Genomic DNA, 14,398 nt, shown 5'->3' with positions numbered 1-14,398 from the left:
CGTGGAATTAACCACCGCCATTCAAGGACACTTTTAAGATGTCAAAATATTTTAAGGAGTCTGTTCTGTAATGGTAATGTTTTTATTAATTGTATTATGAATTAGTATTTTTACTGTTGGTAAAATATTAAATATAGTAGTACAGTATTTTGACGGATATTATGGTTCCATAGGAAAAACACATACAGTGGAATTCAATTGGTACCATCAACTGTGTGCTTTCCATCATTTATCAAAATATCTTTTTTTTGTGTTCATCAGAAAAATAAATTCATACAGGTTTAGAACAACATGAGGATGAGAACATTATTCATTTTTCAGTGAACTATCTCTTTAAAGGTGCCAAAGAATAAATTGAAATTATCTGTTAAATTGTTCTTTGATATATACATAGAAGGTATATAACTTCATCCAGAAACGTTTTTACATTTGTCATTTGAATGAAATGGTCTATTATTACCTTGTTTGAAAGCGTCATGAATAATAATGTTGAGCTCTGCTCTGATTGGTTCTGCTCTGAGGCTTATGCCAGTAGGTTGCATTAGTAAACACAATTTATGGGGTGGTTTCCCGGACAGAGATTTGCTTAAGCCAGGACTAGGCCTTAGTTAAATTAGGAAGTATAACTAGTTTTAACACATGTCTTACTAAAAACATTACTTGTGTGCATTTTTAAAGCAAAACAAAGGGCACTGATGTATTTTAAGATATGCCAGTGCAAGTTGTTTTCAATTTGGACAGCTCTTACATTTATATTAGTCTAATCCCTGTACGGGAAACCGCCCCTAAATGTTTGAGGCTGTATCATGCAAAAATACCGATTTTGAGAAACAACTAATTGTTCAACCTAACCGCAAGCCCAGAGGTAGGCAAGTTCGGTCCTAGAGAGCCGCAGTCCTGCATATTTTAGCCTAAGCACTGATAATCTAACCTGCTGTCTAAATCCTAAAGACATTGATTAGCTTGTTCAGGTGTGTTTGATTAGGGTTGGAACTAAACTCTGCAGGACTGCGGCTCTGTAGGACCGAACTTGCCTACACCCGCGCTAGCCCATAGCATTAATTAGCATGTAGCGCTAACTCAGCAGTCACAACTTTGTTTTTAGCATTTTAACAACTTTTTAATCGATTTGTGTAATTTAATGTTGGTTGCACGATATGTCATTATCATGTACAGAGCTTTTATTATTCATCTATGCCTAGATAAACACAGTTTTTATTCTATGGCACCTTTAATTCTCCCACAAATGTGTTATTTCTTTAGCCCTATCTTATTTTAGTTTTGCAGGGTTTTCTCTTCTTGTAGCAGTTTTGGCAAAACTGAAAAAACACCACACAAAGCATATCTGTGACCCTGAATGGATCAGATAAAATCCACCAAGCAGATTACCAATCAAGATTAAGATTAATCTGTCTGAGATTACACTAAATTCAGGGCTGCAGGGACCACCACTAATCCTTAAAAAAACACCCAAACATTTGACCAATACAGCAATACGATCTAATTATAAATTTTTAGAGTACTTATATCTAAAAAACTGTTTTTTTTTCTATTTAAGGCAATTTAATTACAGTAACATGTATGTCCCGTGCTGTTTTATGAAGCGCCTGGGTACTCACGAAACAATTAATTGTGTTAGAGCTGCATAGAGTTGAAATGATAAAGCTACTGAAGTGGAAATTAGATTACACAGTGAATGTGTTTAAAACCAATAAAAATAAATTACAGTGATTTCAGCAACAGTATAGAGCAGTGGTCTTCAACATGGTGCCCACTGGCACAAGGTTGCCCGCACGGAGTCTGTGAGTTGCCGTCCAAAGCACATTCTACTAATAGCCTAAATTTTTATATTACATATTTTTATATAAGCTTGGCTTCTTTATGCATGTTAACATTTTAAACAATGATAAAACATCATAACAAGTAAAACAAAAAAGTTTTGAGTAGACTATCAAAAAAGTAGCCCTCCAGATTGTTTTATCCATTGTGGTAGCCCTTGCCCACAAAAAGGTTGGAGATCCCTGGAATAGAGAAAACATTGCCCATTCACTGGAGACCTGCGGTTTGTGTTTAGTGTGCAGGATGATTCAGGGTCTGCTGTTAGGGGTCATGGCAGGTCTTAAGAGGTTATTCACTGCTTCTATTGTGCACAAAGGTGTCCGCTTTCTAATGGCAACAACAACCATTTAAGAGTCTCCAGAAAAGTAGCCGTGTGCCGTCCTTAACTGCTGACCCCTGCTGTGGTCACATTTACATTCAAATAACCTTCCACCTCTTTATCTCTGACCAGGTCATCTCTCACCAACCAGTGTTTTTTTTCGAGAGCCCATGACATCATCACACAGAACCGTCAGGCCATCGGTGAGGACCGGGGGTGGTGCTGCTCCACAGGCTGCTTTCATTCAGGTCTTTAAGTTTCCATGGTGACCCACATTCCAAAGATCAGCTGAGAGACCACATGCATAAAAAACAGGTCCTAAATAAAGCAATTACAACATTTCCATAACGCAGGACGCAAGATAGAAGATGAGATGATGATGTATCTTTAGTACATCTATAGTGGATAAACAAGTATTTAGGTCATATTACCAAAAGCATTTTGATAAAGCTTGACCAACGGTATAGGACAATTGTGTTTTATATAACATTATATACAAACCACAAACATCCAACACATTTAACTAAAGTTAACACAGTGAACAGCCATATCTTACTTCCACTGTTCTCCAAGTTTGGTAAACACCTCCATCTAGAGGTCAACATGATTCATTCACACTTCATGCAGCCCTTTTCCATATTAAAGAGATAGTTTTCACAAAAATGAAAATTCTGTCATTATTTTCTCATAAACCTGTATACATTTATTTTTTTTCTGATGAACACAAAATGTTTAAAAATTGATAAATGATGGTAAGCTAGAGCTGTCAAAAGATTAATCGATACAAAATAAAAGTTTGCATATTTGTGTGTGTACATACATTCATTATGTATGTATTTTTTTACATTTATATATAATATAAAATATATTAAATCTAAATAAATATATACATGCATGTGAATTTATATATACAAAATAATTACAGTGCAAAAACTAACTTTTATTTTGTATGCAAATAATCACAATTAATCATTTGACAGCCCTAGTAAGCACACAGCTTATTGTAACCATTGATTTTCATAGTAGGAATAAATTCAAAGGGTATCATGTGCCTTCCATCATTTATCAAAATGATATTCTTTATAATTTATCACAACACTTTCATAATATTTATTTTCCTACTATAGAAGTCAATGGTTATGGCAGCTGTATGCTTACCATTATTTATCAAAATATCTTCTTTTTGTTCATCGAAATAAATTAAAACTCATACTGAATTTTCATTTTTGGGTTAAATATGCTTTAAAGATATTGTTACTGAAAAAATATCATTATAGGGCAAATAAGCATTTCTATTGGGGGTAAAAAAAACAAAGAGATAAGAGACAAAAACATTTATTGCGTATACATTTCATGAAATGTTTCCATGATACAAAACCATTTTAACAAACCAAAATAAATTTAATGTTTTATTTATTTTAAAGTGTTTTTGCACACAAGCATCAATGAATTCCTCCACAGAAAACCAAACATAAATACTTTCCCAGAACTCATGTGGTCTGATTACAGTTTATTTTTGTGCTGATTAAACTTGACTAACCGTATAACCCACACCTAGCCCGCGTACATTAGTTACCAGTATTCCCCTGTAATTAAATTAACACACAAACATGCCAAGCTTCTGTTCTTTACCCAACACCAGGCCGGGTTAAATGTTGTGCATGACAATGCAATGGGCAGCAAAGACATTGTATAAAACCAACACAGTCTAACGCTGCTCCATTTCAGCTACAATCACATGTTCGTCCATATTTAGGAAGCCTTTGACGTTGTTTTTAAAAAAACGATTTTGTAGAAAATGTGTAGTCAAATGGCGATTTGATAGAAAAATGTATGCCCATCAGATGCAAGCCAACTCGGATGCCAGATTGTTCAAGTGAACGTGCTTTCACCATGAAGATCTCCACCTTGAATAAATATTTCATTCCTTTTAGCAGCTACATTTCCAGTTCAGCATAAGAGAGTTTAATATGAAGAGTTAAATGAAAACTGTAAAAATTAAAGTTTAACATAAATAACACTGAAAATAATAACGTATAAGGATTGTTTTTCCTAATGATGAGTAGAACATTAAAATTATTCTTTAAAAAAAAAGAAATTGTAGTAGAAAAATAAAAATGATCCACAGTCACAACAGTTTTAGTAGAAACAAAATGAAACACAAAAATAACACTGATAATATCTTTCCTTATCCCCACATGCATACTGAAAACCGTAAAAAAAAAAAACAATTGAATCAGTCCATCTGCAGTGAGGTATCACTTTAGATTCGTCCGGTCTTGGAGGCTACTGAAAAAACTTGAGTCCTGCCACCAGGAAGAACTTTTCCAGGAAAATTTCAGAGTCAAGGACGGCAATGTGAGCTGCCCGGCCAATCAGAGAGTTGGCTGTGTTGGGCAGCGCATGGATGACATCATAACGGACCAGGTTACAGTCTTTGTTCTGAAGCACAGGGAGTAGAAGGTTCTCTATCATCTCTGCATACACTGGACCTGACCGGCAAAGAGGGGAACGTGTCGTTAAAGGTTGTTATAAACAGGTTGATATTACTTTATTGTTATACAAACTCTTTCCCTGCCATTGACGAATTATCTTGTCCATTAAGAGAACACGCTTCCCTGCCAATGACGAGTTTTTCTGCCAATTCACTATTATCCACTAGGTGTCACTTTTACCCAACTTATAAAACACTAAAGCATCCACTGATCCAAAAACAGTAAAAACTCTGTGTATGTTTGTTTTGAATCTGATCTCTAACAAAAGTTCTTTACAAAAATGCAATTATTTGACCCTTTTCTCAAAATGTTGTATTTTTGAAGAAATCTACCCATATTTGAGAGGTGAACAAATGAAGATAGGATGAATATTTTCTGAAAGGTATTAAATGTTTATGAAAATCATAAATACTGGTGCTGGCTGGCAACTTTTATTAAAAAAAAGTGGCGGGGAAAGACTTAATATGCTACATCATATTGACTTCATTCTCAAAATTGTAGGGCTTTATTCCTGTTAAATAACGACTTTATTCTGGAAATTATATTTATTCAGACTTTTTTCTCGTTAAATATTGACTTTATTCTCGCATTTTAATGATTTTAATCTCGAGATGGTTTCATTTTTTTATTTTAGCTTGGCCCTAATCCTCCTTCAAAGATTTGAGAGCTACAAAGAAGAAAATAATGCATCCTCTTGCAGTTTCTTTAACTTTTCTTTTAAATTGTTAAAACTTTTAATTCACAAAATAACTTTTGTATAATATACTACAGTGGTTCTCAAACTGGGGGCCGTGATATGGTGCCAGGGGGGCCCTAGTTTTATGACATTTTATAAAATACATTAATTTATCATGAATTTTTTGGAATTAAACAACAACAAAAAATAAGACTACTAACCAACAGCACTACTTTGTATAATTTAATAGTTTGAGAACCACTGATATAGTACATAATATAGAGTATATCTTCTAGAAGATCAGCGATGTCTGGCTCTCTTTCAAGGGTTTTTTTTCCTACCAAGGACTTTTCTCCACAGGGTTTTCTCTTGTTTTTATTCATGTAAAGCTGCTTTGGAACAATTGAACAATTGTGAAAAGCGCTATATAAATTTTTAAAGAGTTATAAAAAGCCACTGACAATTCTTATTTTTTAATGGATTTTTTTATTATTGATGTGCCCTCATAAACTTTAATCAAACTCTGGAGGCGAGGTTTACATAAGGAGGACACAGTCGTGTTTAAAGCTCACAATATGTCATTACCCTGTACAGAACTCTTATTATTCATCTATGCATTCCTTCCAGAAAAACGTGAAGTTTTTTTGTGATTGTTGCGGGCAAAAATCCTTGATCTTGCGGCATGTTTTCTTAAAAAATGCGATGGAATATGCTGGATATTTATGTTATTTTATGATATGAACGTTTTCAGCTTTTGCAGCTTTTCAATGATGTTCACGTCACATAATCACGTCACTTCATAATGTTTCCATGGCAACAGGGGACATTGCTGCGCCTGGTGAGGTAAATGCAACATTTTTCAACTTTCTGCTAAGATATATGTGATTTTTGCTGAAATCATGCAAGCCCCGCATATTTTGCACACAGAAATCTGCAATTTGTTCTGCAAAAGTGTGCCGAATTTGAAAAAAATTGTCCCCCGCATAAATATGCAGACTTTGGTGGATTATGCGTTAAATCATGCGATCGCATAAACACGTATTTCTGGAGGGACTGTTTAAGGAAAAAAGTGATGCACTTTAAGTCACTTTGGATGAAAGCGTCTGCCAAATGCAAAAAAGTAAAAACAAATGCAGCCTCACCAGTCTGTTTGTCCTTTACGGCCGTTTTGCACATCTCTATTCGAGCAGAGTGATAGGGGACATATCGATCCTGCAGAGATCCCACCAGCACCACATTCTTAAAGAACTGAAGGCCTGAAACAAAGTTTGAGAGTCTGTGAATGTGGATTAACCCAAACAAAATCTGATTTACAGAAGTAGAGTCATGTTTACCTGCTTTCTTGCTCAGCTTGTATAGGAAAGTCTGGCGGGGATCCGAATGGTCACGACAGGTCAGCTGTAGGAGAGAGCCGGACTTCTTCCACTTCTGCATAAACCACAACCCTGGCACACAGAAAAATGAGTTAGCAAGACACTTGACAAAAACTAATGAACATAAGATCTTAAAAAACTACTGAAATGATAAAGCGTTACCAGTATTGACAAGGGCTGAGCTGTTGTACAGCGTGCCAAGATGAGGTCCAGACAGCGAGAGAAACGTGTGCAGTCTGCCGAGATAACATTTAAACCTAGGCCTTGTCAAGACCGATCGGACGATCAGATTTCCTAGAGAGTGACCCACAAAACTAAGAGACACAAAAGTGATTCTGTTATCCTAAGGTTACATAACACATGTTCAGTTTATCAGATATATTATGCATTTATAAAGTCTTGGTCCCAAATGAAGCACTTGGTATTTATGGCCCGTGTGGTGTCTCACCTTATCTTGGAAACTGTGAGATTGTAGATTTGAATGTACTGCACTATTTCATCCAAAAGTCTGTCAGTCATCGACTCGAAATCAGCAAATGTGTCATTCTTCAATAACAAAAAGTTGATATTTTAAAATCATTTTATTTTGTTTCTCATTAAATGTGACCCTGGACCACAAAACAAGTCAATTTTTTGAAATTGAGATTTATACATAAAATAAATAAGCTTTCCATTGATGTATGCTTTGTTAGGATAGCACAATATTTGGGCGAGATACAACGGCTTAAAAATCTAAAATCTAAGAAAATCGCCTTTAAAGTTGTCTAAATAAAGTCCTTAGCGACACATTTTACAGCGTTCCCACTCTTAAAGGAAAACACCACTGTTTATCAATATTTTACTATGTTCTTACCTCAACTTAGACAAATTAATACATAGCTATCTTTTTTACTTAATTTTTGTACAGCACGTTGTGAGAGTGTTAGCATTTAGCATAGCCCCATTCATTCCTTAGGATCCAAACAGTGGCTACTAAATTTATCCCTGTTTGGATCCTAAGGAATGAATGGGGCTAGGCTTAATGTTAACACATTCAGTTGAGGTAAGAACATAGTAAAATATTGAAAAAACTGTGGTGTTTTCCTTTTAGAGTGGGAACGCTGTAATATGTGTTGCTAAGGAAGGACTTTATTTGAACAACTTTAAAGGCGATTTTCTTAGATTTCAGATTTTCAAACAGTTGTATCTCGCCCAAATATTGTCCTATCCTAATAACAATGGAAAGCTTAGTTATTTTTTAGTGTTTTCCTTTAAGTCAAATTTCCTGACTTTTCCATGACCAAAAAGCTGAATTTCCATGACGTATGTCCGGGATGCCATGAGCATGGATTATGTAGTGTACACCGAGAGTTTATATTAAAAATTTAGTTTAAATGCATAAAAATGAATAAACAGTGCCAATAAACAGCTGTTTAAATTGTAGTCAGCTGGAGCTTGGACCCGAAAATGATATTCCTTAAGTCACAATTAACAAGAGGAATACATTTTAATAAATGGGAACTAAAATTTAAAGCAACACACAAAAATCCCTGATATTCCATGACTTCAAATTTCAGGATATTGACCCGTGGAATTACTAATGATAAATAAAATTTCAATATATTTACGGTAGGAAATATAATATCATAAAGATTTTTTGCATAAACAACTGAATAATTTTGACCCATACGATGCATTGTTGGCTACTGCTACAACTATAGCGTGCTATTTATTCTGAGGTCCAGGGTCACAAATTATTTTTAAAGCATCTGTGATGCCTTTATTTACTATGAAGCAGGTATTTACTCAATGAATTGACTGAAGCATTTGATCATGAAACACGCGTGCATGTTACCTGGTTGCGTTCTGACATTAGGAAGTCAATGCGAGCACCAGGTAAACCAAGCTCCAGGTACGTCTTCACCAGCCGCAGATCTGCACTGTTGCCTAAAGAAAGAATGAGAGTTTTGATAAAAATCTGATATGAACTATTTCCACATACACGATGTGTGTTTACGTAGGACTGCTCACCATCCAGGCCGTGTACACACACTATGAGATGTATTCCCTCATCACAGCTCTCATCCTCATCCATGCTGAAATACGGGACAGTAGAAGCCAGATCTGCCATGTCACTGTACAGGAAGCCTGGCAACTTCAATTGAGTTAATTCCTCTTTTGCTTGCACAAACCTGAAGATTCACACACACAAACAAACACACACAATGATTCAGTGCCACACAGAGTTAATCTGTTTGATGCTTTCGTTCATTTCTCTACAATGCAACACATTTATGCTTAAAGGATTAGTCTATTTTCTTTAAAGAAATCCAGATAATTTACTCACCACCATGTCATCCAAAATGTTGACGTCTTTCTTTGATCAGTCGAGTAGAAATTATGTTTTTTGAGGAAAACATTCCAGGATTATTCTCATTTTAATGGACTTAAATGGATCCCAACACTTAACAGTTTTAATGCAGTTTATTTTAAAGGACTCTTAACAATCCCAAACAAGGCATAACGGTCTTATCTAGCAAAACGATTGTCATTTTTGGCAAGAAAAATAAAATATGCACTTTTAAACCACAACTTCTTGTCAATCTCTGGTCCTGTGACGCGCCAGCGCGACCTTACACAATTGCATGATGACGTAGAAAGGTCACGCGTTACATATATGAAGCGCACATTTGGGGACAATTTTAAACAATAAACTGACACAAAGACATTAATTAGTATCATTCCACATACAACAACGTCGGAACGGTTCTCTTTCTCCACACTTTTAAACACTGGGGCGTAGTTTTGCATTCGTCATCCGTGACCTCTTGACGTGATGACATATTACGTGGGGTCGCGCTGGTGCGTCACAGGAACAGAGGAAGACGAGAAGTTGTGGTTTAAAAGTGCATATTTTTTATTTTTTTTGTCAAAAATGAAAATCGTTTCATGATAAGACCGTTATGCGAGTTTGTGAGTTTTTTTTAATCAAAAAACATAATTTCTTCTCGACTGATCAAAGAAAGACGTCAACATTTTGGATGACATGGTGGCGAGTAAATTATCTGGATTTTTTTAAAGAAAATTTACTAATCCTTTAAGAATGTATCAGACCCCAGTTTAAACATCAGACTGGAATCATAAACAAAACCCAAGAAAGGCTAACATGCACTGCTACACATACACGCTAACTTGTTTTTATGATGCATATAATACTGCAAAAACACAGATGGACAGAATGAAGAGAGAACTCACGCTTTTATTTGAGCATGAGAGGCGGTCTTGTACCAGCACAGGTCATCACTGGTCGGTGTTGGTCCAGGCGGTGGGACGTACGTTTCCTGGAGCTCTTCCAATCCTAAGTGCTCATAAAAGTGGTTCCTCCCTTCTGCACCGCCATCCCCGCATCCGTCTTCCTCCCCCGGTAGCCCGTTAACATAAACCGGCCCGTCCGTCTCCTCATAGTAACCGTTCTCGATCATCTCCTGATCCTGCTCCTCATCTTCTTCATCATCATCATCATCATTAACATTGGGGCAAGTCTGAATCCCCAGTGTTACGGCAGCAGTCTCCAGAGGGCTTATCTCAGATATGTCTGTGCTGGAGCGCGAGCCGAAATAGTTCTCCACAAAGCCTTTCTTCACCAGATCTGTGCTGCTTGTGGCTGACGTACTAGACTGGGCAGCAGTCTGAGGCTCACTACACACCACACCTCCTTCCCCAGGAAGATCGGACTCAGCAGATCCCATCTGCTGGGTGGGAGCGGAGGTTTCACAGTGGGACTGAAGAGCAGAGTCCAACCCATCTCCGTGACTAATAGAGGCACTCCGGTGAGCCGAAGTCCTAGTGTTGGAAACTTGTTGGACGCTGTGAGATTCTTCCGAGAAGATGAGGCTCTGTTCCTGCACCAGGATGCTGGACTTTCTGCTAACAGTCTCTGTCTCCAGCTCATCATCTGAGGGAAGTGAATTGATAGATGTTAGGGAAGACTGGACCCCACTAACTCCACTGGTGCTCTCTGGATTTAACCCATCCAATGCGCTGGTTCTCCTGGAGGCCGGGCTAAGTGGAGGTTTCTGGTGGGCACTCTGTGCTATCGGCCCTATTGGCTTCTCAAGCCCGGTGGAGCTAAACGGAGATGGAGAAAACGGGCCAAGCTGTGTTGCGGAGCTGGGCTCGCTCTCGATACCAGAGTCCGAGAGACGGGAAGAGGCTTGAGGAACACAATCGCTTCTTAGTGCGGCTGCACATCCTCCGAAGTGGACGACCGGCGTGGCGCCATCCCCAACTCGACTTTTGAACTCGGAGTAATCGGTCTGTGTGATCTCTGGAACATCCCTCTTGGGGGTTGGGTCGGTGTGGTGCGGTAGAAGAACAGTGACCTTATCGCCCAGGTAGGGGTCCTTGTTACTCGGCTTGACGTCGATATGTTTGAGCCCAACAGGGCTCGATTCAACTCCTTGTGTGGTTTCAGCTCCAGTACCCGCCTGGGGCTTCACCTGCATATGCAAAAAATTCGAAAAGCCAACATTCTGGACACTGATGTTTCCTTTGACATCGCTTGTGGTGCCGTCTTTAGCATTGAATGAAAAATGGGACGTTGCGGTTTCATTCTGGTGAACGCATGGCTGAGTGAAGTCTACCTCGTCTACCTCATCGTTTTGATTACATTGAATGTTGACCCCTTTGGACTTTGTGACTGGTTCGTTGTGAGGAAGCTTCAAGTTCTTGTAGGCTGTGAGGACCACAGAGTCTTTTGAGCTTTGCCTGATCAACTTCTTGGAATTTTCGGTCTTGGCATTCTTCTTCAATTTGATGGATTTGGCTTTGGATTTGAGGGGCGGCTCATTTTGTTCAGGCCAAGCGGTGGAAAGGGCATCTTGCTGCTTATCTGGGTACAGACCCAATGCTCCTACCCCACTAGCAATGTGCTCCTTTGAGTTGGATTTATCTGCTTTAGTGGATACAGAGACACTTTTGGTGTTCTGAAGACCGAGCCATGGACCATCACGATCTTACAAATCAAAATCAAACAGTAAGACGACTGTTATATACATAATATACTATTATAAATATATGAACTTAAAGTCACAAAATAAGTTTAAATGCACACCTTCAGTAATGGATTCTAAATATCGATCCTCAAAGATGATTGGCAGAGAGTTCACATCCCCATCAAGATCAGCACATTCAACAGGAAGAGGTGGTAAGGACAGAAAGTAAGACGAGTTTTTGATAGCTGTGGTCATCTGTTGGTGACTGTGAGCGCTGTGAAACAAAGTAGTTCATTTAAATTCTCATGACATTTCCTCTTTGAGATAAAAAAATAATAATGACATTAAAACATACTGCATTTCCTGATAGGCCAGTGCACTCTGTCTTGGATGCTCAAGGCAAAAGAAAGCTTCAGCAAATCTTCGCACCTATTAACATCAAGAAATGGAAATACGTAAGGTTTAAAACATTGCCGAACACGAACAGAAAATCTAATTTATGTGGTTTACATGTCATTCATAACACAATGCAGCCACACATTAAAGGCATACACTAGTACAAAATGATCATTAATCTATAATATAAATCTCACACTGGAGACTGCTTTAGTTAATACAATAACATGCACATCTTGACTGTCTAATTGTATGTTGCTAGACAACTAAATAACAAAGACCAGTTTAACAGCAAAGACAATTTAGGGTAGGATTTCAATCACTCCTTCGAGATCTGAACTTTGTTACCACCAGAGTAACATAAGCGCATACAATTCTGGAAAAAGAGAGAATACGCTTATAATACGCTTAAGCATCCTGTACTTTACGGTTACACCCATCCCATGCGCATAATTCATGCAGTTAAATAATTTTATCCTTTATGCTTATGCACATCCCAAGTGCAGAATTGATGCACTTGATGCATCCTCTCACAGGAACTTTCGCAATAAAAACTTTGTAATCGTGTTAAAACACAAAGAGAATAGATATTTAGCATCCATCCAACGTTTACTCAAACTATTTAAAATACAGTTATTGTGTGCGTTTCATAAGTCCTCTTCTCCAGTGATTTAACCCAGTACCACATTTAGGCTACATTTACATAGAAATGATCTGAAAAGAAACCGCAAAAGTGGCGTTGCGTTATTACTTTTTATTCTGCGTTTATACAAGCGTTTTGAGGGGGAAATCTGCGTGCATATGTGTGTGATATTCGATGTAGTATGCACTCCAGGCGGCTAGGTGGCAATGTGAAGCACTGACACACTACAACACCAAGTCCGTGTGCCTTCGTACAACCGTCTTCCTTGTTTCTACCAGCCGTGTGTCTCAATTCGTTCCCTAGCTCCCGAGGTCGTGAATCAGTATATCGTGTACACAGGTTCGGGCACTGGTAAGGACCCTAGCTCACTTCACATTGGGACAATGTTCACTTATTTTTCTGTCACGTGGCTGCTTAGCGCGTTGTGATTATTCACAGCTGTTACTCATCAACAACCGGCAAAACCAACATCTCTCTGACTTAATTTTAAAAAACAGTACATTGTGGAAAATGCTGTCATTATTCTCTTACATATCTGTGCATAAAATTGGAGGCATATAATTACATTTTAAATGTAATAAATATATTTACAATTTTAAATAAATATTATTATTTTAAATATTGAGTAGATTGTGGTCCCTTACTGTGTAGCAATGTGTGTTTATATTTACAACTAAAACAAACGTTTGTCTTTATAAAAGTTCTGTAACATTTCATAAAGTTTATTGAGTTGGATCACGTGATGTTCGGGTGGCGAGCGTCAGAAAAGGTCACGTGATTTCCGGTTAGGGAACATAGGGAACATCGATGCTCACTGGTTTTTGCGTTGCATTGTGGGAATTTTTAGGGAACGAACGTTCCAGTGCACTGAACGGATTTTGCGATTGAGACAGCCCTTAAAATGGCCGACTCCCTGATCAGTGCCCTGACTACTGAACAAGGGAGCTGATTGAGACACACGGCAGGTCTCGTCCAAAGCCGTCTGTTTTGCCTCCAACAAATTGGCGCATCAACAGTTTGACTGAGGTAATTAATGCACCTTCTCTGATCAGTAATACTAGCTGTGAATAATTCGTACAACTGCTGGAAAGACTTGTATATTTATCAGAGCTGCTATGGCAACTTGAAGGTCTGACGTATGGAAATAATCCGACATGTTTGTTGTTATTTTCCTGAACTGGCGTATGCCTGTGACGTAAACGCGTACGCGACAAGAGCCACCGTGAGCAGACTTTTGCATTTTTACCCTTTAGACGAGAACGCGACGGTAGATCGTTGTTAAGATTTCCACTCTGGAGGGTGGTTTCACTTTTTTGCGTTTTAAGCCCCCAAAACGCCATCGCCGTGTAAACGAAAGGCACATCCGATAAAATATTTTTACGTTTTCACCCTCGTGTAAACCGGCCCTTAGTGAGTACCACATAGGGCTGCACGATTAATCGTTTTTGAACCGAAATCGCGATGTGAATGGATGCGATTTTCGAATCGCAAGAGCTGCGATTTTTTCGATTCAAAACTATCAAATATAACAATCATCTAGTACGCAGTTTTTGACAGTTCGCTTCATGCGCATTTTACGTTTGATGCAGTTTAAACCAATAGAGTGCATTAACACTGAGGTGCTGACTACACGTCAGATAACACCATTAGGAAAACATGAGCGAGTAGCAGTTCAACTCCTCAA

At 38.0% G+C, this 14,398-nt stretch overlaps 1 protein-coding gene across 5 annotated transcripts in view; it reads right to left on the bottom strand.

Annotated features, from left to right (window-relative positions):
• Positions 1-3,477: 3,477 nt before the first annotated feature.
• Positions 3,478-14,398, bottom strand: part of fam135a (family with sequence similarity 135 member A) — a 30,726-nt gene continuing 19,805 nt past the window's right edge. For all 5 annotated transcript variants that reach the window (XM_065296024.1, XM_065296023.1, XM_065296025.1 and 2 more), the window contains 10 exons: positions 12,031-12,104; positions 11,795-11,949; positions 9,937-11,695; positions 8,713-8,873; positions 8,537-8,628; positions 7,151-7,248; positions 6,865-7,016; positions 6,664-6,774; positions 6,472-6,585; positions 3,478-4,650 (listed from right to left, as the gene is read on the bottom strand). In XM_065296024.1, the coding sequence (XP_065152096.1) occupies positions 4,445-4,650; positions 6,472-6,585; positions 6,664-6,774; positions 6,865-7,016; positions 7,151-7,248; positions 8,537-8,628; positions 8,713-8,873; positions 9,937-11,695; positions 11,795-11,949; positions 12,031-12,104 (2,922 nt within the window). In that variant the 3' untranslated portion in view covers positions 3,478-4,444. The remainder of the gene's footprint in view (positions 4,651-6,471; positions 6,586-6,663; positions 6,775-6,864; positions 7,017-7,150; positions 7,249-8,536; positions 8,629-8,712; positions 8,874-9,936; positions 11,696-11,794; positions 11,950-12,030; positions 12,105-14,398) is intronic.

Source organism: Paramisgurnus dabryanus, chromosome 20 (assembly GCF_030506205.2).
Source record: "Paramisgurnus dabryanus chromosome 20, PD_genome_1.1, whole genome shotgun sequence".
Classification (NCBI taxonomy): Eukaryota; Metazoa; Chordata; class Actinopteri; order Cypriniformes; family Cobitidae; genus Paramisgurnus; species Paramisgurnus dabryanus.
The sequence above is the reverse complement of the archived record's forward strand: the minus strand, read 5'-3'. Positions and strand labels throughout refer to the sequence as shown.